The 26585-nt window shown below is 41.1% G+C and overlaps 1 protein-coding gene across 1 annotated transcript in view; it reads left to right on the top strand.

Annotated features, from left to right (window-relative positions):
* LOC139296587 (receptor-type tyrosine-protein phosphatase mu-like) overlaps window positions 1–26585 on the top strand; it is a 142390-nt gene that overhangs the window by 22021 nt on the left and 93784 nt on the right. Inside the window, exons 2-4 of the mRNA XM_070919034.1 lie at window positions 11094–11216; window positions 22063–22337; window positions 26333–26411. Of these exons, the coding sequence (XP_070775135.1) occupies window positions 11094–11216; window positions 22063–22337; window positions 26333–26411 (477 nt within the window). The remainder of the gene's footprint in view (window positions 1–11093; window positions 11217–22062; window positions 22338–26332; window positions 26412–26585) is intronic.

The raw sequence follows: 26585 nt of genomic DNA, 5'->3' as shown, positions 1-26585 counted from the left end.
TTGGGGTGTGAAAGAAGGCTTTGGCAGCTCTCCTTGTTTTGTGATTGATTTAGCTCTTCTGGCCAAACCAATATAGGCCGAAAGGCCTGTGGGATGGTCAAGCAGAGCAGACAGCTCAGTGTGATGTTTGACTGGATGAGACGTTTTCCTCAAATGTAAGAGTATCGTGAGTATCATGACCTTGGTGGCCGTTCGGATGACACTTTTTTAGAAAGACCTGAGTGATCAGATTGACAGATGTCACTGTTTTTATGAGCCTCCACTTACTGCGTATAAAAATTGATCACAACAACTTTTTGGTCAAACTATTTTTTGTAAATAACACGAGTGACATTTCTAGGCGAGACAATATAAAGTGACTGATGACTAACACATCTTTTACATTGTTACTTTAATTAAGGCCTGTAGTAGTTTTGACTGAGATGTATTAAAGATGGCTACTCAGTTATATACAGCAGTATGTAATTATGGATATGGAGTCCTGTACTGCATCTACTCACAGAGGCAGAGTGTTCATGATGTGATGTCACTTTCATGTAAATGTCTATTGACTTGCATTTACAAGGCAGATACTGCTTTTATCACTTAAACTGACTGGCGAAAGTTCCTTTTTCTGATCTATCCCAGAAAGCTTTACATAAACGGCAGATCATTCAAAACGCAGGAGCACGAGCACTGACCAAGCCCAGAGGAAGAAAGCACGCATTATGTGTATTTTTAAGTCTCTTTGTTGCTTCACAGTTACTTTTTAGAATAGAGTTTAAGCTTCTGTTATTGGTTTTCAAATTGCTCAGTGAATTAGGACTTGAATACACATCATTAGACTATTTTAGGTTATATTCTGTACAGCATGTTCCTGTCAGACTTTTCAGGTCTTCAATGGTGGTTTGTTAAGTGTTTCTATGGCCGCGGACTGAGACCTGTAGGGGAGGCATCACACTTCAGACACTTCAAAATAAAATCCTAACACATGTCTTTTTAGTCCAGTGTTCCTATTGTGACCCCGACTTATTTGACCTTTTTAAGGTACCTTTTTATCTAATTGATTTGACAAATTTTGTTATTTGTTATATCTGCAGTCATGAGCGGACATGCACAGTGGTTTAAGTACACTGACATGGTTGTGGGCACATTTCTACAGAGGCGTTGTTGCATGTTTGTATGACCTTTTGAGGTTCATTCCTGCGTTCTAAGTTGATGATAAAGGTTAGTGTCTTTGAGTGGAAGGTTTTTTAGATGTAGACGTTTGATACTTTTGAATTTTCCGAAGCCCATGGTGACGTCTTCGAATGTCTTGTTTAGTTCGATCAACAGCCGAAGACCCAAAGACATGATATAAACAAGAGAAAGCAAAAAATCCTCACATTTCAGAAGCTGGAACAGCAGAGAATATTTGACATTTCGACTTGAAAATCAACAAACAATTAAGTTTCAAAATACTAAATAAATAGTAATAGTTTTCTGTTGATGGATGAATTGATTAATCGACTAAAACTCGACTCTAATACTAAACATAGCGGAGAGGACAAAAAATATCCATATTGACGATTATTTGACTTAATTTTATCCGTTTTTCAGCGTCTTTATTATTGCATTAAATCAATAAGGTTATTTTGCTTCGATCTTCACATTTGCTCTATTCACTGGACCCGACTTCCGTTCACATTGGCCCTCCTCCATTGTAAATTCCTTCTTCTGTCCAGCTCGAATGTGCTTGCGTTATGACTTTATACGGACGTTTGTCACACTGTTAATGAAAAAACCTGCCGTGGAACGAGAGATCAGATAGGTGCTGTGCCTCAGAAGTTTGTGTGCTCTGAACTAATACCTGCGATCATTCACCTGGATGTTACAGTGGCTAGATCGTAATATTCTCCTGCAGGGGACGCGACAGAAGGCAGCCGAGATTGGAGGACCAAAGTCTCTCGGAGGAACGCCCTGCAGGAGCTTGAGAGCCATCTGAAGCTGTAAAGGTTTCTCTGCTCTCTGTGATGTGTTAGGTTTTGATAGGACACTTAAATCAGAAAATAGGTCACAAGCCCTCTTAGAATAATTGGATTTAAAAATTAATATCATTAATGAGACTCTGGGAATTCCTTTGTTTCTGTGACTTATTCATACCACTTGACTGTCTGAACTGATAACAAACCAGCTGAAAAGTCTCATTTGTCTCACTGTATTCTGTCACTCACTGCATAGAGGTGACCTGTACATGCATTATCATATTAAAAATGGGTTCGCTGCACAGTCGTAAATATTAGATATTTTCATTTTTAAAAATCAGATTTAAGCTATTCGACAGGTAATATATATTCCTTGAAACTGTTATTCTATTAATTGTTTGGAAAATCAGTGTGAGCAAAATGATTAGAACTAGATTAGAAATAGGGATACACTGATCCAAAATGACAGATCTGTATTGACGCAGATTTTGACTTCATTAAAGCAATAGTTTTGACATTTTGGGGAATAAGCTTATTCGCTTTCTTTGCCGAGAGTTACGTGCGAAAATTGATACCACTCTCAAGTCCAATCAGCAGAGATGTACTGTAATGTGCTAATTAGTGAGCTGTAGAGGAGTTGATATGTGGACTTACCTTCAGTCAGAGCCAGGCTAGCTGTTTCCCCCGTTTATGCTAAGCTAAGCTAAGCGGCTGCTAGCTCCAGCTTCGTATTGACCGGACAGATATGAGAGTGGTATTCTCATCAACATTTTTAGCAACTCAGATCTTCTCTTATGTGGAGTGTGACGGCAGGACAGTAAGAAATCAATGTTCAGAGATGCTTCAGTAGGCTGAATTCAACCTGAAACAACAATAAGGAGGACAAAAACAGTGGAAATTACACCCTTGTAGGGTCTATAAACAAAATGTACAATACAGTAGTGACCAAACACCTGGTAGAAATGAACCATAACAATATATCCTTTAAGAAGGCACCTAATTTTCCCTGTAACTTTTGGCTTATCCGACTGTAATAACAATCGAATGGTTGCATCCCTAATTAGAAACAGACTGATGGCCAATCAACTGTGATACTGGGCAGCATTTTGACACGGTGGAAATGGACTGCAATGTCACTTTTAGGAATGGCTTTAGGCTACAGGGACACAATCATGTGGATAATGATGATCTTTATTGGTATATTAATTATCTACATTCTCTTAAAATGTCATGGCAGCAAGAACTGAGGCTGCAGTTAAAACCCAGTAAGACGGGATTCCTCCCACCTGTTTTCAGATTCACACTGACCAGTCTGCAGACTCGCCTGTTGCCAAGCACAACAAGAGCTCGGCACACGTACTAAATTTGAAGGGGGGGGGCCTCATATGCTTGATGCCTTCCACATTGGCTCCCGCTGACCCAGGAGGATTAAGCCTGGCCACAGGGTTTTTCTTCCAGGTAGCTGATTTATGGGGCTTCAGCAGAGAAACAAAGGGTCTGAATGTGTTTGAAGTGTGCAGGTGAAGACCCCGAGACTGCACTTTGAAAAAGCTCCCACTGGGATTGAAATCTCTGCAGCCACACCTGTCAAGGCAACGCTCAGATCCACACCGGTAGCCTTTCACCTGGTCTGGGATCCACCCTCCACCTGTGCCCACGTGTTGGTCAGACTTTCCAAGCTCAACGTGTCTGCGTGTGGCCGGGGGATGAAACGCACTGCATATGTGATTGATGATATGTCATGGCACAAAAGCAAAGTAATGATATTTCATCAAGCTGATAATTCTGCCTGAATGCGCAAGCTTTGCCTTGTGGCCTAGATTTTCTCTCCTTCTCAAGAGGGATTGATTCAACCTTTCTTCTATTCTTCTACATTTTCTAATTAGCTTTAGTGATTTCCTAATTCTTTGACATTCAACCTTGAATTATTCCCTCCTCCACACATAAAAACAAGCATTTGTTCCAGTTCTGGAAAACCAACAAAGCATGTTAATGTTCTTGTTTATTCCATGATCAAACATAATCATTCTCTCCTCTGGAGGAAACCTCCCTTTGGGCTAATTTCTGGCATTGTTACTTGCATGTTTGACAAATTAGACTCTGGGAAACTTGGAGAGAACAGGGGGTAAAGCTACTGATACTGACATTAGCATTTCATCCCTTCTTTGTTTCACTCTTCAGGCAGAATTCAAAGGTTTGTTGACTTAGCAGGTTTTTGGGAGGATTGAAAGGGTTCAGTCTGAAGGGTCATCTACTGTGGGATGGGGATGTTGTTTTCTATTGGAGTGAGCCAGGGGGGTTTAGTTTATTCCTTTTTCTCTTCCAGAGGCCTCCCTGTCCAGGTGTTGATCTATTTTCCACTGGAAACCGGGGACTTTTCTCTTCTCTTTTGCTGTCTTTCATTGATTGAAGCTTGGGCCCATCACACCTGGATCAAATGTGAAGCCACGCTGGAGGAAGTTTCAATTTCCAGTCTCATAGTATTGCGCTACTATTGTGTTGTGAATCAATGCAGAGGGTTAATTCCACGTCTTTCACGAGTTGATTCTGCATCACAGCATACACATCAACAATAACAGGACAGTCATACACACAGTGGGATGTTTCTTTGTTTTTCGTTTAGGATATTTGACAAGAAATTCTTAGCATTATTTTTTTTTTTGCCATCTTTTCCTCACCTCACTGATCAAAATGCATCTTCTCCTCAATGCAGTTTTAACTTGTGCAACACATAAACAGTGATTTTAATAGAGTGCTTTTTATGCTCAGTCACCATATCATTTCTGGAGGCATGTTGAACACAGGAAAATAGGGAGCCAAACAAGCCTATTTCGCTCTGCCATTCAGTGTATCAACAGGCACTAAGCTGAATAGGAAACAGCCTTATTTTCTCTCTCTCTCTGGAGGGCAGAGGCACTGAGACAGACTGTAGCTCTCTCTGTGGATAGAGAGAAGAATGAGGATGCTGGGAACAATAGGAGGAGAAACCATTGTTAACCAGCCTTGTTGCTGTCAAGTCGGAGTCAGGACGTGCTGAAGCAAACTCTATGCACACTAAACATAGAGCACAGCAGGTGGTTGTCCTCAGTCTACAGAAATTGATTAAATCTGATCTTCAACATTTGAGAGCTCTCCTGCTTTTTAGTGCAAATGAGCTTTGACCTTAGCGCCGCTGAAAAGTTCTGGCAAGCTGTAATTCAAAATGGACCAGAGAAAAACTGGCATAATGTTCGGTGTTATCACCGCAGGATACTTCTATTCAGTCAGACCTGAAGTCCTCATTTTTATTGCTTAGAGAAAAATGACAATAAGGATCTTCCATGTCTCTGAGTTAGATTCCATATTCATCTTAATTGGTGCCTGGCAGGTTGTGCAGAATGGAGATGGATTTGAAGTCATTTACTGGAAGTTCTTGACAGGCGCAGTGGAAGAGAACGTCAAGCCCTGTGCTGGCACACATAGCTTGAAAATCATCTGTCAAAATTTAGCATATCTAAGGAGAAGGCTGCCTGTCATCTTCGATGTACATCTAACCATGCACAAGGGTGGATTTGATCAGGAACTATGTTGTACTCCTGATGTGAAGCACATTCATCTAGTTGATATTTGGTTGACAAGAAAATGCCCCTGGAAAGGCAAAGAGGTTTTTCTAATGAGATGGTTTTGAGCTACACATAGTGCCAAAGGGTTTTTTTTTTAATAATGAATTTATGCACAATATTTTTAAATCAAAATATTCATAGCTTCATACATCATCAGACATATTCCACCGTCTTAACTTACAAATGCGATGTTCTCTTTTTGCCCTGATTTTGTTCCGTCACACTAGATGTGATTTGTCTGTTTTGTTTTGCACAACATTGCTGACAAGTGCATGGCTCATCCAGGCAGATTATCAGTGGAAATCTCCACTCCAACTTCTTTATTTCCCCTCAAATCAATGTGGTGAACAGCAAGACGTGATTGATAATGATATTGAGATTGATTGTCTAAATCCCATCCCACAGTTCAAAGTCCCCAACCAGATAGTGTAGAGATAGGCCTTGGCAGGAGCTGCCAATAGATAAGTGAAATAGGGCCAGAGTGAAAAGGCCTATCAGTCCCTAAGGGGCTTAGCAGCAGGATTCTGGAGCTCTAAACTGGTGGTGGTGGAGGGAGATAGTCGACATTGGTTTTAAATTACCCAAGATTGCCTTGTGGTTTCAGTCTGCGGGGACGCCAGCAGACAAGATGTTTGTTAAAACAAGTGCAGACATTGAGGCAGATTGGGGCAAAGAGCAGACCTGCGATTTCCTAGCCAGACAGAGCAGGTTGGAAGGCTAGTAATTGCAGAATTGGCAGAGGGGCCAAGGAGGTCTTGCAGCAATGATATCTGCCACTGGGACTGATGCAGTGGTGATGCTGGAAAAGGTCTCAGTTTCCTCCCTGGGAGGATATTCTATCAGGTGCCATACAAGCTACAATACGCACCACACTAACGGTTCTTTTGTTCATTTGCTTGCTTTGTAACGCGGCATATATAACTCTTTCAAAATGACTGGGTAGAAAATGACCAATAATTATGTAGTAGCTAGTAATTATCATACAGGTGCCGACCATGCTGTATACCTGCAAAGTTGTGAGTTCATGTTCTGCCAAGAAACCCTCCAGTCTTTGTTCTGTGCATTATGCCCTGTTCAAACAAAAGCCACAAATAACCTTAATGGAATAGTTCAACACTTTACTAATAGGCTAATTTGCTTTCCTGCTTAGAGGAAGGTGAGTGACGTCTTGGTGCTGGTAGGTGGATTTGGTTACCTTTGGACAGAACCAGGCTAGCCCCCCCCCCCCCCAAACAAACAAAAATGTTGCAAAACAGAACACAGCAAAGTCAATTACAACCTCAGCAAGGAATTGTATTCTTAACATGTTCAAAAATACCTTATTCTTTATTTATTACCTTACTACACATCTGCTTCTTCAAAATTCCATTTCCACCCTCACAATCCTCCCCACACTCATTCACTGCCATTCAGAGAGAGAGGACTGTGTGCTTAGCACTCCACTTCAGTACCAAACTTTAACACACACACACACAGCTTTTAATGCTTAAAGTTTACTTTTGTTACAGGTGCAATAACAAAAGGCCTTTTAAGTCTGTCTTGAAAATCTTTAGGAGAAATTGGCTCCAGCATTGAGGGGTTAAGGTATTGATTCTGGCCTCTGGCTCAGTCCAGGAAAAGATGGATAGATTTCTTTGAAATGCACTCTGCGTGAGAATATAAAGACTACTGTGTGTTCTCACTCAGGAATAAATTGTTTCATGACATATCTAGGGCCACCTTTTTAGCTTCAAGCTGCCTGCTTCTCTTGAAAGGGGAATGTTGACAGGGTGGAGCACATTCATCTGTAGTCCCAGACTACCCGCACCTCATAGAAGCTTTTATTGAAAGTTAAATCTCCTTCAGAGAGTTGGCAGCCTCGCGTTGGGATATCTATTTCAGCAGCTGTCGAGGCTGATTATATGGGGGTTGTGCCACACACTGGCAGCGATATAAACCTCCTACTGAGAGAAGGACTATTATGATGCTATTGATTGATGCGTTCATCTGCATTCATGTGTACAATCTCTTGACTCAGAGGCAGCCGTTTGTATTGATGGCATGCAACATGTGATCGGCGATACATCTTGTTTCTGATTTATGGCGAAATCGCACATTTAAGAACGCTTATGATGCCATGTAAGTTCTGGAGAACAAGATGCTTTAATGTTTACCTCAGGACACAGCAGTTCTACAGCAGATCAATAACAAGTTGCAGCCGTCATTGGAGGATTTCCCGATACCTAAGTCTGATACCAAGAGCTGTATGTACCAATCAAAGCAATGCAAATGGATTTATTGCTTGTTCACACCCTGTTACGCCTGTCTTAATGGTCAAAATAGTTCAGCTAAAGCGGTGAATGTGGATGTTACTGCAGTACTGTCGATGAAAAAGCAGGGTTTGTTCCACCCACTGTTTTCAGATCCATAGAGAATCAATAAGAAAACATAGTTACCAGGAGACCATGCAATGTAATTTGGTTTATAATCACTACATTCTCATTAAAGATTGGATTTGTAATTACACTGCTAAAAGTAAAAGTCTTTTAATTACTGTATCAACTTCTGGCATCACATACCGCTAAAAAGTCAGATTATAGCCACAGGTCGAACTGCAGGTGACTAATAGAAAACACATTGGTGATATAAGCAGTGTATTTTGTTAACCCCCTATGTATTCCCTCTATCTGAAAATGTATGCAATCAAAACTGAATTGTGTTTTTTGTTTTGAATTCAAATCAACTGAACAACAAGAGAATCATTAGCAGAACAGATCTGTTAATGATGTCTTTGAAGGGGATGAAGTTTCAAAATGAAACCTCACCCCTCATTTTCCTGATTTATTATTAAACACATTGACATTCAAAAAAAAAAATGAAACAAGGAACAGGCTTTGCTTTGTGCATATTCTTTTTGATGGCTTCTTTTTTCTTCAGTGTTTAGAAATTCTCCCTCCACTCCCATCACCCACTGACTCGGAATACATTTCGCTCCTCGCCAATGCCATCGATTTGAATATCAAACACCAATAAAAGCCACCTCTTTGGGTTTGTTTGAGCACCACCATGCTGTGAGAGGAAGGTGGGCGGCACAGGGCAAAGGATCTTGGAACTATTGAGTCAAAATATTGATGGAACGGAGCCAGTCCCCGTGACGCTGCAGCCAAAGACTCATGTTAATGTTCTCCAAGTTACATCTTGGCAACGCAGACGTTTTTATTTATGTAGCGAGAAAGTTGACTGAGCATGAAGTACATGCTCTTTTTCAGCATCGCCTTCATATTCCTAGAGTTTCACACAGTCACTCCAGGGAGGTGGAGGACAACCACAGCTTCCTCCTCTTGGCCACAGCACAGCTCCAACTGAACCGTTGGGGGGTTAAGAGCCTTGCTTAAGGGCATGTCGTTGGTGATTCATGAGGGTTATGCATATATAGTGGGAAACATATATAGAGATAAACATTTTGTGAGGTAAATATGATGTTATGATATGTGTTACATGTATGTATAAGAATCATTCTTTTACAAATGTAATCTACATAATGGTTCTGAATGTCAACATAGAGCTTTATACTGTACCTTTCTAAGCCTCTTAACAATAGTGGAAGAAATACTTAATACTTAATACTACTTAATGCTTGCAATAATGCAGTGTAGAAATACTCTGATAGAAGTAAAAGTCATCCATTCAAAATTTTGCTTAAGCAAATAATACGTCTTAGAATCAAAGTACACTTCAAATACAAGTACTCATGCAGAGTTCTGAATAATACGTAGTATATTATTGGTTTATGATTATTGGCCCATCAGTGTGTAAAGGTGGGGTTCATTTTAACTACTTTAAATATTGCAGTTATATTGTAGTTTGATTTATAGAAATGCATCGTCATTTTTCAAATTTGTTGATTTGTATTAATAATCTGAATCAGTTACCCAAACTGTCTAATAGATGTAGTGTAAAGTTAGTATAGTGAGTTGGTAAATTATAATGACTGGTGAACATTCATTGTTGAGGTATGAAGATTCAGTCAAAGCTAAATTAAGTTGAAGTTTTTGACAGCTAGACAGAGTAGACATACTCCTGATCATCACAGTGAGCTTTTAGCATACAGTAACAGTTTGTTCCTGCTAACATGTTAGCAAACAACTGCCTGAGTTAGCTACTTGCACATATAGCGGTAGCTTAAACAGAGCAACATATCTCTTGGAGTCTGAACTCTTTGTGTCTACTTGTTAATTTCAAGTTAGTCTATTGTTATTTGTTTGTCGTTAGCTTTGTTGGTCATTCGTTAGCTTCGCTCTGATGTTTCACACTTGGCAGGAAACCTAGCTAACACACAGGTACAGCAGTTAGCTGTAGGAGGCAATCAATTTCTGAACAAGCTCTCAAATATTCCTCAACCTTTGTACCTATGATACTTTGGCAATCACTCCCCTTTCTATGTCCACCCCCTCAAAAAACAGACAAAGCAGCAAATATATCATTAGCAGCCGCCCTATGGAGCTGGATATTAATTATCCTGTGTTCTCCTCGTTTGGCCACTCATTCGCACGTGTACTGTAAATGTCACCAGAGAGATAAATGGGAAAACAAAAACCCCAGCTCGTAGCCTTTATGCAGCAGAATGTCAGAGGCAGCTTGTAAGGGATGAGATATTGGTTTTGGCCTGGCATGGATTCTGGCTCAAAGGACAGTCCAAGAGGCAATAAAACGTGTATGTCATCTGTGTTTAGAAACGTATTAGCAATGTGCGAGCAAACATTTTCAGATTCAACATTTGGATTCATTTCTGGCAAGAGGCAGGATAATGTTCTGTACATCTGTTATCAGCAAAGCACCAATGTAATCTTGTATCTGAAGCAGCATAATATTAATTCTTCTCTAAGTCATCTTGCCTTCTCTGTAAGCGACCTCCCGCCGTGTAAAAGCAACCTTTACATTTCTTTTTACTCAGTATGAACTCCTTTTCAGCCACATTGTTCTGCCATGCCTTTTTTTATTAGTAGATTTATGAGTGGATTGAAAGGCACTTTGAGGGGAAAAAAGCTCAACTCTCACATTCTCTGCGTGGCCTTTAAGGTGTGAGGAATAAAGGGATATTTGTGTTAATCGATCACACACCAAGCCCGGTTGAAGCCTGGCCCTAATGGTTGCTTGCTGTCATTTTGCAAGCAGCTTGTAAAAAGGATTAGAGTGGCTCTGTGGAGTAAGGGCGCATGAACAGCAAAGTTCTCTGGCCGGCAAGGAAAATAAATCAATTCATCCCTGATGGTGGTGCAGTTTTGGAACATAATGCCTAACGATGATGGAGTTTGGACACTTCATACTTGTCATTGTGAAATTGGACTGCCGTGTTGCTAATGATGGTAATGTATGTTGTGCCTCGCCTACTACAGTAATCCTTCACTCTGTCTCACTTAAATGCATCTCATTGTCTGGCATATTGCATTATGAATACCGCTGAGGAAAAAAAAGAAAGAGGAGAATTTAATTTATATATTCATTCATTTGAGGAGCAAGTTAATGGAAAAAACTGTATAACCATATAAATTTCTTCCTTTTGTCACAGGCGATTGTAACTTTGAGAAGCCGCTGGCAGCATGCGGGTACAGCCAAGGCAGAGACGATGACCTTGACTGGGAGCAGGCCAATACCAGAGAGAAGCCTTCATCAGATCCATGGATGCCCTCAGGTAAGGACGGTGACACTGCCTGGTGAAGAGTAGAAATAATGACTCCATCATCCATACGGAGAATACATCATTGCAACAGTGTGCACATTTGACAGTCTGCTTTGTGTAGGAATTCAATTCAATTTTCAATTCAATTTTATTTATATAGCGCCAAATCACAAATAAGTCATCTCATGACACTTTACAAAATAGAGCAGGTCTAGACCGACTCTTCATAATTAAGGAAGCAGAATGTTGCACTGAACAAAGATTATTTTTACACAAAGGACTGTGGTCGTTTTCTAAATAGGACCGTCCCACTTGTTAAAAAGGTATTCAAGCCAGTGAAGAGAAAATATATCGGAGTAAAAAAAATGACACTTACAAACATACAACACAGTGGCTCCATTTAGAGAGAGCATCAGAAAATGCTGCTACTCCTCCTTAGTACAAGGGAGAATTAGCTGCCCATGACATCCGCCATAATTAAGAGTTGAAAATAATAAATATTACTTGGCTCCAATGGGCAGGCTATACGCACAATCATTATAAATATTCCAAACTATGTCAAATGGCCAGTTCAGTCTGATTTAGGTGTTTACATGGGACATTTTTCTGATTAGGCTTTAAGTCTGACTATAATTGGAATATACTGTAAGGCCGCATGTAAACAACTTAGTGTTAGAGACTAATAAATATTGATTACAGCTTATATGTTCATGTACTATGATTTGATCTCGTAAGCATAAACTTTGAAGAGAAAACAATACTTCTACATGAACCCAGCACTATTATTATTATTATTTTTATTATCAAATTGGGATGTTAATGCGACGTCTTTCCACATGAGCATCTCCTTCACCGGATCTTTGGGACAGTCACATGAACTGAGACAAAAGCGTTTGATATAAAAGTACTCAGATCCATTTTAATTAAAGACGTCTTTTTGTCAGCCACATATTGAAATTCATTAAAATGCTTTCCCTGCATTTTGTGTCTGTCGCACACAATTTGTCTCTTTAATGTTCCATTGATCGCTTTTCATTTGATTTGAAATGCAGAGGTATCACTGCCACTGAGCTGAAGGCACCTAAGGAATTAGACTAATGGAATGACGTTTTTTTCGTGTTATAACAAAGGTAGCGTTGCAAACTAATGGATATTGTTTTCCTTCCCTATCTGATGCCTAATCTCACAAAGGCTGCATCACAGATAGATTGCACTGGGCCCCCCTAGTGACAGAGGGGGAATTAATTAGCAGGCCCTCTCTAATTTTAAGCAGCCAGTGCCCAGACCTGTTTGTGTGTACATCAGGATGATGTGTGTTGAACCGCCCCAGAGAAATTACTTTCCATGGAGGGGGAAGTGTCTACTTTTTCTATTGCAATTGATTAATGCCGGGACACATGGAGGCTGGGCAGAGGTTGCAGCGAGATCTGGAAAAGCCTTGACCTACAAATTAACACCTCGCGCATGGTCTAAATTTAACATATCTGATTAAAATCCCATGTCTGGTTAAGAGGTGTCCCTGATTGTGCTTCCGAGTCTGAGTACACTTCAGATAGGCTTGTTTTCTACCTATGCGTCTTGAATTGTGCGTAATTAACAGGTTGCAGATCTTTCTCCATTTCTCAGTGTGAGCACTCAACCTGCCACGCGAAATTGTAATCTCTCCTCTTGGACCGCATTGAAAGGGATGTGAAATGTAGTGTACTTGACGGCTGAAATTGTTTTAGGGCTACTGGAGAGGGGGCTGATGGGTAGAAATGCATTTAGGTGAAAGCCATGCTGGTGGAAAAGCTATCTCACCTCTGATTGCTGTCTCACTCTCAACCTGTACTTATGAATCTTCACACAACGACCTTATCATACTCACAGAACAGATTGTTCCGAACAGAAGGCATTACTACCTCAAACACTTTCGAAATTGGTTGTAGACAGTGTCTGTCCAAATAGGGGTGTTCTTAATGCCAATGTGACTGTATGATTTAAATGATGATTAAAACCTTCCCTGAGTTTTCAAAGCAAATCAAATCCTTCCTAAGGGTCTAAACATCTAGCTCTCATGTAAACTCCAATCTCAGAATCCTTTGGAAGTGTGGATGATTGCCATGACAACGATCTTTCCCAACCTTAACCATATTGTAGCTGCTACGCGCAGGTATTGTAGAGAGAATTTAAAAAATCTGGGGTTTTGCAGAATCGTCCAGCATTGACGTTCTTGTCTGACTTTGTTATCACTAACGGTTACTTTACTGTATCTGTCACTCAAGAAGTTGCTAATATGAAAAACTGGACGAGACCGGAGTTCTTCAAAAAGAAAATGCAGAGTTCTTTATGCAATAATAAGATTTCTTGTTTTTCTTAAAGGTTAAAAACATTCAGACCTGCACACTATCTGCTCGCAAAGACATATCAAAGGCTTTTAAAATCAATAGGAAACATGAACCTGAATTAATGTGCTGTGTCAGTGCGGTAAGTGTAAAGAACACACTCATGAGAGGCCTTGTGCAGAATCTGATGGCAGCCCGCCGAGGTCTCTCCTTCATCCTACAAGGTTCATACTGCTACCAAAGACCAAACTGGCCCGAGTCCATCCCAGCATGTAAATAAAAGAGTACCAAAACGGAAAAGCGAAATGAAACGCAACAAGGAAAACAAGCCCTGTGGTCACCCGAAGAAGGGACGAGCAGTGCCTGAAACTCTTGGTTGTTTACGACAATCCGCTCCCTACCTAATTGCTACGTCTGCACGGAGAGCAGTCTTGTTTATCCCTCCGCACAGCTCTGATTGCATGCTTTGGCTCCTTTAGGGTGGCTCAGCCCAGTTTTGAGGCTCTGCATGTCTGCTTGGGCACTCCCCTGTGTGTTCTCTCTCCCGAGCCAACTGGAGAAACCCCCGGCGGAACTGTCACTGTCAGTCCTGTTAGTACCAGCAATCCTCATCTGTCCTGGACAATGATAATAAAACCATCTCAGCCAAGACAACGCTCAATTCAGCCTTGGAGAATGGAGCTGGACGCACTTCTGTCAGAGTCCGATATTTGCCTGGATTGCACATTATTTGAAGAGAAAATGACCACACTCGAATCAAAGACATTTGTATCGTCTCTTTAAAAACTGATTTCTCCAGTTACCACCCTGCTCTCTGTTGTTATAAGTTCTCCAACATGGTGCAGTTATCTCAGAGAAGAATGGATGAAGCTGACTTGGTGAGGAAGTTTGCAGTGTGGTGCTGCAGGGGGTGTCCAGATGCCATTAAGAAGGAAGCTGTTTTGAGTGAGCCCCAGCTGGTGCAGAGGCTGCCTCTTCTCTGATGGTGTCATGGATGTTGCCAGCAGTAGGCTGCTGCTCCCTGGCTCTCCCCTGAGACTCGTTCTGGGGAATAATGGCAAGAGGAGGAGGAGAGGGGAGGAGAAAGAAGGCCCTCTAACTGAGATTAATTAGGGTTTTTGTATTATGCTAGGCACAATAGCAAATGCAGCTCCGGCTAAATGACGTATTGTTGTGTTCTTAATGTCTGCTCTAAATATGTTGCAGGAGAGAAATTGAATGTTTTTGTCTCTCTGTTGCGCCTGGTCTTTGTTTTGATAGCACGCCCTTGGTCGATAATGACACCCAGACAATAGTGAAGGATTGGCAGAATGAGGTTCTTCATAGGGTAACGGTGATCTCTCATTCTGGTTCTTTCTTGTCAGGTTCATAATGTGTTCATGCAAATGCAGCTCACTCTTGAACCCAGAGGGTGCCTTTCTTAGAGTGCGGCTACTGCATATGGATAAGATGGATACTTTTAAAAGGCAAACTGTTCACCTTCCTGACCATTTCAATCAGCAGGTAATGAATTGACAAAGCCCCTCCGCCTTACCTGGACAACCAGTGTTATTTACAACGCGGTATGTGCTGTTGAAATGAAAGAGGAGAAGGATGGCCACTTAAAATATGAGAGGAGAGAACACCCACTGACTGAAGGACGTCAGAAATTTAATCAGAATTTAAATCACATCAGCAAAAGATGGGATTTGCTGTTGAGGAGGGAGGGGCGCCGTCTTGTGAAAATAAGCTAATTGCTTTTGAGCCATTCACAACTTTGTGTGAAAATCACACCTTGCATTGTGTTGGCAAGGTTGTGAGGTTAAGGAGAAACCCCGTGATATGATTAGGGGACGAAACAGAACAGCAAATTACGACGTCTGATCAATTCGTGAATTAATTCCTGGGGATGGCAGACTGCAATTTTCAATTTAGCGTGTTTGTGGGGTTAAGAAGTGTACTGTGGTCTGAGTAAACAGGATTATGACAGCACACTGTACTGTCATGATGGAGAACATATTTTCATACTGTATCTTTTCCCATTAGTGTGCAGAGTATGTGTGCAATTAAGGCTAATGATGCAGCTAGGTGACTCACATGAACACTCTCTGTGGTGTAATGGGTTTGTATCAGGCAAATGGGCCATTATATGACCCATTTATTGCAGTGGCGCGCCAATAGTGCGCACTGCATATTAAGATGACCATATTAAGCCATTAAGAATCGCTGTTGATTGACATGCAGCAACAAAGGATGCTGCCATGAAACATAATAAGGGTCAGTTGTTCCACCTGACTAAAATGACAGGGCTGCAACGTGTTCCGCATGATGGATGGTTTTGGGTGAATCTGTTTGACACCGTCAAAGAAACCTGGCAGGCCCTTCATATGGAGAGCCCAAACTTATTCAGTGTTACTTTATCAGGCCCCTTTCATGTTTCAAAGGACACAGGGAAAGTTCTGGAAAATTGAGCGGAGGCCACGGCTGTTCACATTAACAGCCTAACCCTCACAGCGAGAGCATTTTTGATTGGTGGCAGACAGTGAGAATAGCCCTGTCTTCATTGACATTTCCGAAGCGGCAGCCGCGCTTTTCTGCGGTGGTGACCTCTGTGAATTTTATTAGCAAATGAGACCTGGAGGGTTTGGGTTTAAAGAGCGCCCCTTCATTCTGATTTCCCCCACATAATGGTTTTCCCAGAGTTCAGGACCTGAATGGAGGAGAAATAATGAGCGCTAGTCATTACTGCAAATTATATCCTCTGCTCAGACCATCACTCAACTCATAATTAATCTAAATACCTCCAATCTATAGACTTTGATGATTAGGATTAGACGATTCCCTATTTGTATTAACTAAGTTATATCAGGCTGTATTCCCATTAAGAAGCCTTTCCTGCCTTTTTTAAGAAAAGGAAAAAAGAAAATGTACAAATGTAGCCACGAAACCAGCTCGGGGTATTTTACTACATCATTCCTGTTCTGCTTGAAAACGGTGTAACCAGCCCTCTAAATGTATCCCTACTGAGCAGTGCATTTATTTGGTTACTTTGGTGTCACTTGTGCAATCAGGTGTCTTTAATTAAAATCATATTCATACATTGGATGCTGCTCAGTCTTTTTGGAGTAGTGTCCACAGTCAAACAAGGAGCTTGAATGCAATAGAAAAGGGTTAATAGGATTCTTCTGACATTTATCTCAGGTCACTGTTCTCTATGTACTTTTCTACCAACCCTGAGTCTCCTCCTGCTTTCTGCAATAACACAGACTCTAAAGACATGAGACTTCCTGAAAAGCTGTCATTTCTAAAATGACTTTGATTGTTTCATAAAAGCAGTATGTCATACTGTATATCATTTTGTTAGTCTTTCAATGGATTATGGTCATTAGTTTTTTCCTCAGGATAATGTCTATATTATGTACACTATACTATATAGTATAATGCACAAGACCCATTGCTTGGATAGAAATACCAGGGCTCTGGTGGTTACCAAGAAGTTTTTAGTTCTTGAGCGATTACCAGTTTGTCACCACGAACTTGTTTCCCATATGGACTGACACAAGCTGTGACCAACTCCCAACTGCTCTGCCAGTGTGAGTGAGCTGACAGGTAACAGCATTAACCTGATGAAAGCCTTCCCCTGGAATATGTCCACGGTTCTCTCTGGATGGCTCATTATACCATTAAACCACTAAAGCCGATGTTGTAGATCGCTTAATGTCCAGCTGACTCTGAACATTTGTGGGTTTACACTTGCTGGAAAAGTCTTTATCCAAGTAGGAAACATTTGTTAGTTCGCAGATATTCAGTTTTTTGGGGTTGTTTAATGTGTTTGTTCTTAGTTTGACTTTCAGAGAAAATACCACATGAATTAAGTGTTTCTTTTTCTTTTAGCATCCTATTAGAGACGTTTTGGATGCTGTTTCTTAAAGAATGCTAAACGATTAGCATTGAATCAGGGACATAGTTGACAGTTCGGGTTTGTTATGCTAGCAGCAACTAATGTAGCAGAGATGAGGAGTGCGCTGCAGAGGTCTGGTAAGCTCACGTCTTTTTAACTCCACACCCCCAAATTTTATTCATTTTCAAGCTCATAGTCTTCAGCCCCAAATGACGCAGACTAATGTGAGATTGTTTGAGGCAATTTATCAGATTTCTTGCAGCTACAACTTTTTCCACTTGCAGTAGTACTTCCCAATGTCGCTTCCAATGATGTGGACATTTTCCTTTAATCAACACTTGACTAATGACAGAAATTCACTAAAATCGGTGAAGAAGAGATTGGGGCCACAACCAAATGTGTACCATTTTTGTGACACCCTCTCAGTTATGGCCTCTGACAACGAATAGTCTTGTTAATGTTTTCTGTGCAACAGGCCTCATTCAGGCACCGTGTCCTTGTTAATAATGTCTAAAATATCCTAGTACAATGAAAGTCATACATTTTTATTTCAGTGGTGTGCCCTTAATTTCTGAAAAACATCAACATGAATGTATGTAGCATTTGCAGCAGGGACACTTCATCTTTCACTAATTCATTTTTCATACCAGTCTCCATGTTCTCCACGTTCAGCCATCATTATAATGGAAGGTGAAGGTGGCCTACATTGGAATAATAATAAATCTGTTCCTCTGAATACCTTAGACAATAACGGAGCCCTGGCCTTTACAGAGTTGCAGAGACAGGCCTTGAGTGTGCCGAGAGCTCTCTATTTTTAATTGGTCTTGAACACGTCATTGTTAAGGCAAAAGAGATCGAGAAGGAAGAAGAGAGGGAGAGAAAACACCCTTGTGCATCAGTAGCACATTAGCACAGCACTAACACAGTGTCATTATAATTTGCTCTTAGTCTCACTGGCTAATTAGCTTGTCATGGTGCAGCAGGTCCTGCAGAGTATGTGGTCATTAGGCTCTAAGAGCATGGAAACTGAATGACAATCAGAGTTTTCCTGTCATCCTCTTCACTTCTTTTTGACAGTGACTATGGCAGCGCGATGAGGCGGCGACCTGTCACTCGAAATACTGTATTCTTATGTTTTATGGTGGTCAAATAATGAGGAAAGGAAAGTATTTTTCCTCTTGTTGTGTTTGGGTTCACTGACTCAAATCAAGACGATTTGTAGGCCTCAAATTTGGTGACAGGAATTTCGTGTCCTCGTTGCCACAGTTTTGCAACCTGCCTGGTAGTGAGGAAGAAATGTTCTAATATTTACACGTTTCTTTCAAGTAATTTCACTTTAATACGTCCTCTGCCTTAAGCTTTATTAAACAAGAAGTGACTACTTACAAAGGGTACCTATTGTATTAATATTACATCAACATGGTAGTAAAAAGTGTACAAATGCTGCTTGAGGGATCTGATATTTTCACCTCTAAGTACCAACAAAGATCACTGCTGTGCATAAATCTCCTGTGCAACACTGTCACAACGTGGCTGTTTGAAATGAAAAGTAAACAGCCTGTTTTAATCATAAAGGAAAGCCGTGGTGCGAGCATCTTTGTCTTTGTAACATGAGCTACAACTGAACAATTCATCAACTGATTGTTAGTGCTGGTTCGCATCACACCAAGGGGTAGCTGATGCCTCAAAGGGAAAAACCAAAAATGTTCTGGGCACCTGAGCAGATGGCTGAATGTTATTAAAGAGACCTCAGAGCCCTCATAGAGAGGCACCTGATTGAGGTTGGACAAACAAGTGTCTCAAAGTCGACTCCTCTCCTGCCCTTCTACGTGTACCTTACACAACTTCTTGCAGAAATAATTAGCCTCATCATTTGAATCAGAGACAAACTGAAAGTGAATAATACATTAAAAAGCTTGGGGAGAACAGCAGTGTGCTGTTCACAATAGTGAATCACAACAGAGTGATCATGCTGTGCAGGAAAATATACAACACAGGAAAGCCACAATCATAAATAGCTAATCACAACTTCAAAAAGTGCCTTTTTATTACAGTAAACACAGGGAGATATTCTGAAAGGCCTTGTATGACTTATTTTGTTTAAGTTCAGACCAAAGATTCATGACAAGACAAAACAGTTTTAGAACGCTGCAGGGAAAATTAAAACATTTATAAATGTTTTCGCAGTTTTATCAATACTAGAAATGCAACTGTAGCAAGTAACTCACTATCATTATCCTCATTCATATTTTCAGACGCCACAAATTATATCCAGCTAGGAAAAACGGCAGTTAGGACGGAAGTACAGAGAGCCGTTGCTATGGAAACGATACACCGTCTTGTCTAGTCGCATTGGCACCGGCAGGTTTCTGAACGTCTCCACGCGAACCTCTGGTCATCCTGAGTGGATGGAGTTAGCTCAGTTGTCATGGTGATATCTCGGTTGTCATCATGTGATGCAAGAACGTTGGAACTGCTCGGTCGTCATGGAGACAGTTCCGTAGTTTTGAAGTTCCACACTTAAGTCATGTGATGACAACTGAGATGTCTTCTTGACAACTGAGCGAGCTCTCTGGACCTTGAGTTACATTTTTTTTGTCAATCTAGAGTTTCCAAGGTCAACAATACGCTTTCAGGCACACCTATGTATTTATTGATTTGTGTTTCAAAATTATTATGAAATATAATGTAAATATATTCTGTAAAGTTCCTTTTCTTGACCAATGAGAATTGATCTGAGCCAAATGTAAGCCTCAGTTTATTACAGATATACAGCGCACTGTCTGGCCCACATTTTCTGTATTCCTCTTGTGGCCTGTGTGGTCCATGTGGACCATGTGGACCATGTGCATGCATGGTTTCACCAGCGGTACAACATGGTCTCTCTGGTTTGTGTTCATGGTTTCACTTATGTGTAGGAGACTTATGATGTTCATATGACCCAAACCACTTGCTACTACCTGACAAACAAAGCTGAGGAGGCTGACTTTGTGTCATCACAGCTCACTGCTCCTCCTCCTCCTCCTCCTCTGCTCCCTCTCCTCCTGTTTCATTGTGTAAACATGACAGCACCCCCACTCGTTATCTGAAGCTGGAGACAGATGGAATTGGTGAGCGTTACAAGTGCAGTGCAACAAGACAAGTGGGCAAGCTCGAGTCATTGATGGAACAAATAGGGTTTTGTGAGAGGCTGTTTGGCTGACGCACTCGGGGACCAAGCCTGCAGATTTAGTTGACGTTATTCACCCTTTTAAACACCATATCTGAGTGAATCACCAGATGTTAAAGTTAATGAAAAAGATTCACATCCACTGCAGTTCAGCTCTGCCTCACATGCAGGAGAGCAGAGCTATTAGCTAACAGGTTGTTTGTCTCACCTCTAAGCAAAATGTTCCTTCCAATCATTACCACACTTCCAACAGGATGTATTTCAACAGAAACTGTTGAGTCTTTTTGGCTGTGTCTCAAATGCTGTTACGATTTGTGCCATCTCATTACCGAGCCAAGCTAAATAGGATGATGACAAATAGAATGTGTTCTGCATCTCCTTGAAAGTTTGCCAACATAATAATTCTCACTTGTGTTTTATTGGCAAGAGGGGAGAGAATTAGATTAACCTTTAATATTGAACCAAAGCGATAAAATCTAAATGGGGCTTGGTTGGCAAATAAATTTTATCGTATTGATTTCTCATCATTTCCCTTCTCTCTGTCATTGAGAGAAAACATCCAGCATTCGTAGGATTAGTCTTTTTTTTGTCTTTGTATTTTGATGAACGATAATGATTAGAGAGTTTCTATCAAACCAATGATAAGAGCATTTTCTCATAAAGGGTCACATGCTACAGTTCTCAGCACTAATAGGAAACGTCTCAGCACAGTCATTTACCTGCTTACAGCATACTCTTACAAGATTAGGCCTTTTATTTAGTTACTGTTAAACCTCAGGACCTGATTGTTATTCTTGCCTCGGGGATATTTCTATCATGTTAATAACCACCTGCCTCTAAACACCAACACATCCAACTTATGTTGCTCTGTTGCCAGGGACCAAATACATTAAGGTAGCCTTCAGTCATCTACCAAATGAGCCACTCTTGCAGCTCTTTGAGGCACAGTGGAGCTCTGAGTTAAATGCTAACGTCTGCATGTTAACATGCTCACAATGACAATGCAAACATGCTGCAGGTAAAATGTTTTAGTTTGGTGTGTTAGCATGCCAACATTTGCTATATAACACTAAACACAAAGTACAGCTGAGGTTGGTGGGAATGTCATCACAGGTATTTGGTCATAAAGTAAAATATTGAACAAATACAAATTTGACCTGGTGATGGCGCTATATAAAAAGTGAAGGGATCTCTACAGTCTTAGGCTACATCATGTGGCATAATGATGCAAAGCCAGTCGACCAACCGACTTACTGACATTGTCTTTCATAGAGCCACATCGTGAGCTCGGATAAAAACCATTCATTTGAAATAACATTTCCAATTTTCTGTGGTTTCTTGTAGCATACTATCTTGTAGTTGTACATGGGACACTGTGTGATTATCTCTATTGCAGGACTTTTTGCTACGAACATCAGTTTGCCCTGCCACTGCTTGAACTGCTAGTTGGATAAACTTATGATGCAAAACTTGTCCATGTTGCAGGTTCAACCTTCATGATGGTGAACACGTCGGGACGCTTTGCAGGGCAGAAGGCCTTACTGCTGACACCGCAGCTGAGGGAGAATGACACCCACTGCGTTACCTTCCACTACTATATAGGAGGCAGAGACAACAGCCACCCAGGTCATCTAAATGTCTATATCAAAGAAAACAACAGTCCCATGGGGATGCCTGTTTGGAACGTGTCGGGTCCAGCCACTCGCTCCTGGGGACAGGTAGAACTGGCCATCAGCACCTACTGGCCCAACTTCTACCAGGTGAGGAAGTGTCGTCTGAATCCAGCTGTCTTTTGCATAATGTCTCATTATAAAACTAGGTTGCTCATTGTGAGCGGCCTTCATAGTTAAGCCAAAGTCATTAAAGCCTGTTCAATGGGTGGAGCAAGACAAATTTATTATTTGAGAAGGTCCAAACAATCGCACAATAGCCCATTCAAAACACCGAAGATTATTGATTTCTGGGGCTACCTCTGTATCCATGGTAATCTGTTCTCCCTCCCCGCCATCTGAGCCAGTTCTCTTTTTCCAATTCTGAAAACTCATTTTCACTTACCAATGCACATGACTGCTGTCCAGGGCAAGGTGATTTCACACTTGCCTGGCTATTAGTCTTCGCCGGGCTTGTTCCACGAGTCCACCAAATGTTAATTGATGCAGAGAGACCCCTTAACCTCCCAATGGGAGATGGTCCCCTTGGTGAATTATTTCATTATGGCCTGGCAGAGCTGGTCAGTGAAACTGTGGGGAGTCCTGCTTCCTGCTCATCATAGCCACCCTGATAACTTAGTTAACAAGGGACACCGCTGAGCTTCTCACTGCTGAATGCAAGATAGGAGCCTTAATGAGAAGCATATGGACAAAAGAGGGAGAAGGCAACAGTTGAGAAGGACAGAATGTGCTGCAGCTACCACTAATAGTCACTGCTCGCTGTTGACAGGATGGTGACCCTTGTCTGACATAATGATGCAAAGCCAGTCTGGTCAAATGTTTTTAGTTTGGCTCAAGACACTTAAAGATTGAAGGAGTCTATCGGTAGCAGAGGCACAGCTTGTTGTGTTTGGATTCATCCTACGTACAGACAAATGTGGCTGAAATGAAATGTAGACCACAAGCCTAAGCTCTAACCGTCTTTGACTCTGTTTTGAAATGAAGAAATAAAATGTTTTGCTCAGACACATTGACCTCAACTGCTTCCTCAACGCGACAAGCCAATCTACACCTTTTAAACAAAACGGTGTGTTGCTTTTGAATTGAAGTGAAGTTCAGTGACGGTGAAACATCCTGTTTGTGGTGTATTTCAGCAAATCTCTGCCTGTACTGTGAGCGTTTAGGCTTAAAATGACGGATTATGCTTTCCAGTGTGTTCAGGAAAATTCCCAGCATCTGTTGCCGATCAAACCCCAGCGGAAGGTCTGTCTCTGTTTGTAATTGTTCCAGACCAAAACTGACAACATGGGTAAATGCAAGGATGCTAATGATCTTAGCACCACTCTCAGTCAAGAAAAGAGAGACCAATGCTTGAAATTGTCACTAATTAACAACATGGCACTAATTATAGGTATCTTTAATTGCATAGTAACCTACGCAATTGTCAAAGGGAAGCCACCTGATACTTGGAAATTATTTTTTAATTACCAGTAAGGCTTTTAGTCATCACGAGCCGTTCAGCCTTCGGTAATTACTCTTCTGTCAGGTCTTCCCTAAAACTTTTAATTGAGATTGTCATTTCCAAAACAGCTGAAAACTGTGAAAAACCTATAATTTTCAGTAAATGTAATGCACACATCTAAATATGTTCTGCACATACTACTCAAACTTTGTGCATGAGATGAGTACCTATTATTTATCCTGATATGCAATGAGAGAGAAAAACCCAATTGTCCTCATCTATCTTGATTTGAATACAGTAGAACCTGTGGCAGAGCTAATCAATCATGCTGTAATGTAGTACTTAGCCAAGTCCCTTAGGGATAGCCAGTGCGGTGATGTAGACATTTAATGTTGGGTTCACTGTCTGTCTCTCTGACAAATGAGAATGGTGAACTTTCCTGTGACATCAACACGCTTTCGTCCCATGTGAATATTTTCACTCTGTGGGTCAGGCCCAATTATGCACTGCACTATCATTGATGTTGGAATCAATTATATCACAGCTATTAGGCAGGCTGACTGATGTCTGTTGCACAAACAAAGGATTTCAATTAGAGAGTAGGGGGCTAGTTCATTTGTCTGGTGGCGATATATGGAGTGGTTGGCCTTTTAATTTCCTTTAAATTAGCCTGTAATGAGGCCATAATTGGCAGCCGAGACATTCACTTTCATATTTCATGAGACAAAAAAAGAAATTTATAATTAGACAGCCTTATCTGAAGGCATCCTGCCTCCCAGATGACAATGGTAACTATCTCCGCCTCCACATTCCTGGGCTACAAAAGGAATCGTAGAGATGTTTGTGTGAGCAGCCTAGCTATGACTACAGCAGGACATGAGTTTCTGGGTGACACCATATACGGAAAATACCCATTAATATATACCATTCACTGGAAGGTATAGGCTTGTATTTAGGGAATAATGGCATGCAAAACATGTGTAGTCTGAGTGTGTGTGGTGTAATGGGTCTCTGCACCACACCCTGGGGTTGGGAAGGGACTGGCATTCTGTTTCCCTTTTTATCACACTGCAGACCAGCGAGTACATAACTCTGACATTCTGCTGGGGCACGCCCTCTGTCAGGGCTTAGGACCATTTGTTTTGCAGGAGAATTTGGTCCTTAAAATAGGCTCATGTTAGTCCTACACTGCACAGTTGTACATGATTTCAGATTTTCTGTCAGAGGTGGCAACAAACATGTCAACCAAGTAACACTAGACGCAGAGCAACTGTAAAATGTAACAGCAGCTCCTTCTTGCGGAAGAGATACCCCTTTAATTTGCAGTAAAGAGTTGGTTCCCAGCTCAATCATGAAAAAAGCATATGTTCACATTTACCTCTAGTGGCATCTATCATGGCAATAGTTTGAGTATATTTTTTCATGTTTTGAGATGTTCGCCTCTGAGATTTCTTCCCCAGTCAATGGTTTTATACTTGGCAACAATACCATCAACAATAAAAATAGTTGACAGTGAGGTTTGTGGATTATCACTGTGGATCACTTGCACCAGCTGTTAATAAGCTTAAATTGAGAGTAATTATTATCAAAGCCAAGTGAAGATTTTACACATCACAAAATGAGAACGGGTTGCACCACACAAACTCATTCTTACGTAGACATTACAGCAGTAGTTACTAAATATTTACACCCAGTAACTGCCAGGAGAAACCATTTCATAGATAAGTGAACCGACCAACCAAGCTAATGTTAGCTTGCTAACTTGATATGACCTGTTTAGATTTGAACTGTAAAAGAAGTAATGGAATACTTCCATTTGATCAAAATGCTGTTTAATAGTGACAAAATGGCAAAAACGTTACATTATCTGGCCAAATAACACTGGTTAGGTTAGCCAAATCTGTTATTTCACCCTCATTCTACATAAATACTGCTCTGAAACTCTGAAACACTCATATTTCTCCAATGTTTGCGTGTATAAATAAAACTGTCACACTTATATTTACAAAGGACTGCCGGCTAAGTTTAGCATTTGGCCCCCCACAACTGTTATTATTATTATTATTTAGAAGTTGCTGCTTGTGATGCTATAGTGACTTCTGTTTACATGTTTGATTGCCTTGGATTTGACAACACTACAGATGTTTCCTAGCAACAGATTTACATTTCCATCTTTCCAAACCTGGAAAGAGATGTTACTATTTCATGATGTCATGTCATTCAAAACACACACAAAATTTAATTCGCCTACATGGCAAAAATCTCAGCACCTGGACGACTAAAACCAAATGATGAGACGGCGGTAAGTGAGAAGAGAAATTCGGGTGAATTGACCCCTTAAACATTACAGTGATGTTAGGTGCCCCCCCCCATACACTATGTGCTTGTCACAGACTGTGTGATAATCGTCTCAAGGCTCAAACTTAATTTAACACTTGCATGTCATAACACCTATCAAGTGTGACATATTGTGGAAATAATGTCGGTGGCCTGCAGCTGTGTGACCAGCTGAGCCCAGCTAAGAGCAGATCGCATTAGCAGGAGCTGGACTTTCCCTGTGCACACGGGCTGCCTCACTCAAGTGCCATTTGAAGACATGTGCCCATTTATCATTGGTGTTATGAGTCTCCTCTCTCCTCCTCAGATTGTGTTTGAAGCCGTAACCTCAGGGCAGCGTGGCTTGCTGGCCATCAAAGACATCGTGGTCCAGGGCCACCAGTGCAGTAAGTCCTTTTTCCCTTCATCATAAAAGAATATCATCAAAGAGTCATTGTCCTTTCCATGACACCCTCCCAAATACCTGTATCGTTGTTCTATTCAAGGCCCCCCAGTCAAACAAAAGGCCTTCAAAGAGTATACTACAGTCAATCCGAAGTGTAAACCTCCCTCCTCCTAGC

The sequence above is a fragment of the Enoplosus armatus genome, chromosome 14 (assembly GCF_043641665.1).
Source record: "Enoplosus armatus isolate fEnoArm2 chromosome 14, fEnoArm2.hap1, whole genome shotgun sequence".
NCBI classification, from domain to species: domain Eukaryota; kingdom Metazoa; phylum Chordata; class Actinopteri; order Centrarchiformes; family Enoplosidae; genus Enoplosus; species Enoplosus armatus.
The sequence above is the reverse complement of the archived record's forward strand: the minus strand, read 5'-3'. Positions and strand labels throughout refer to the sequence as shown.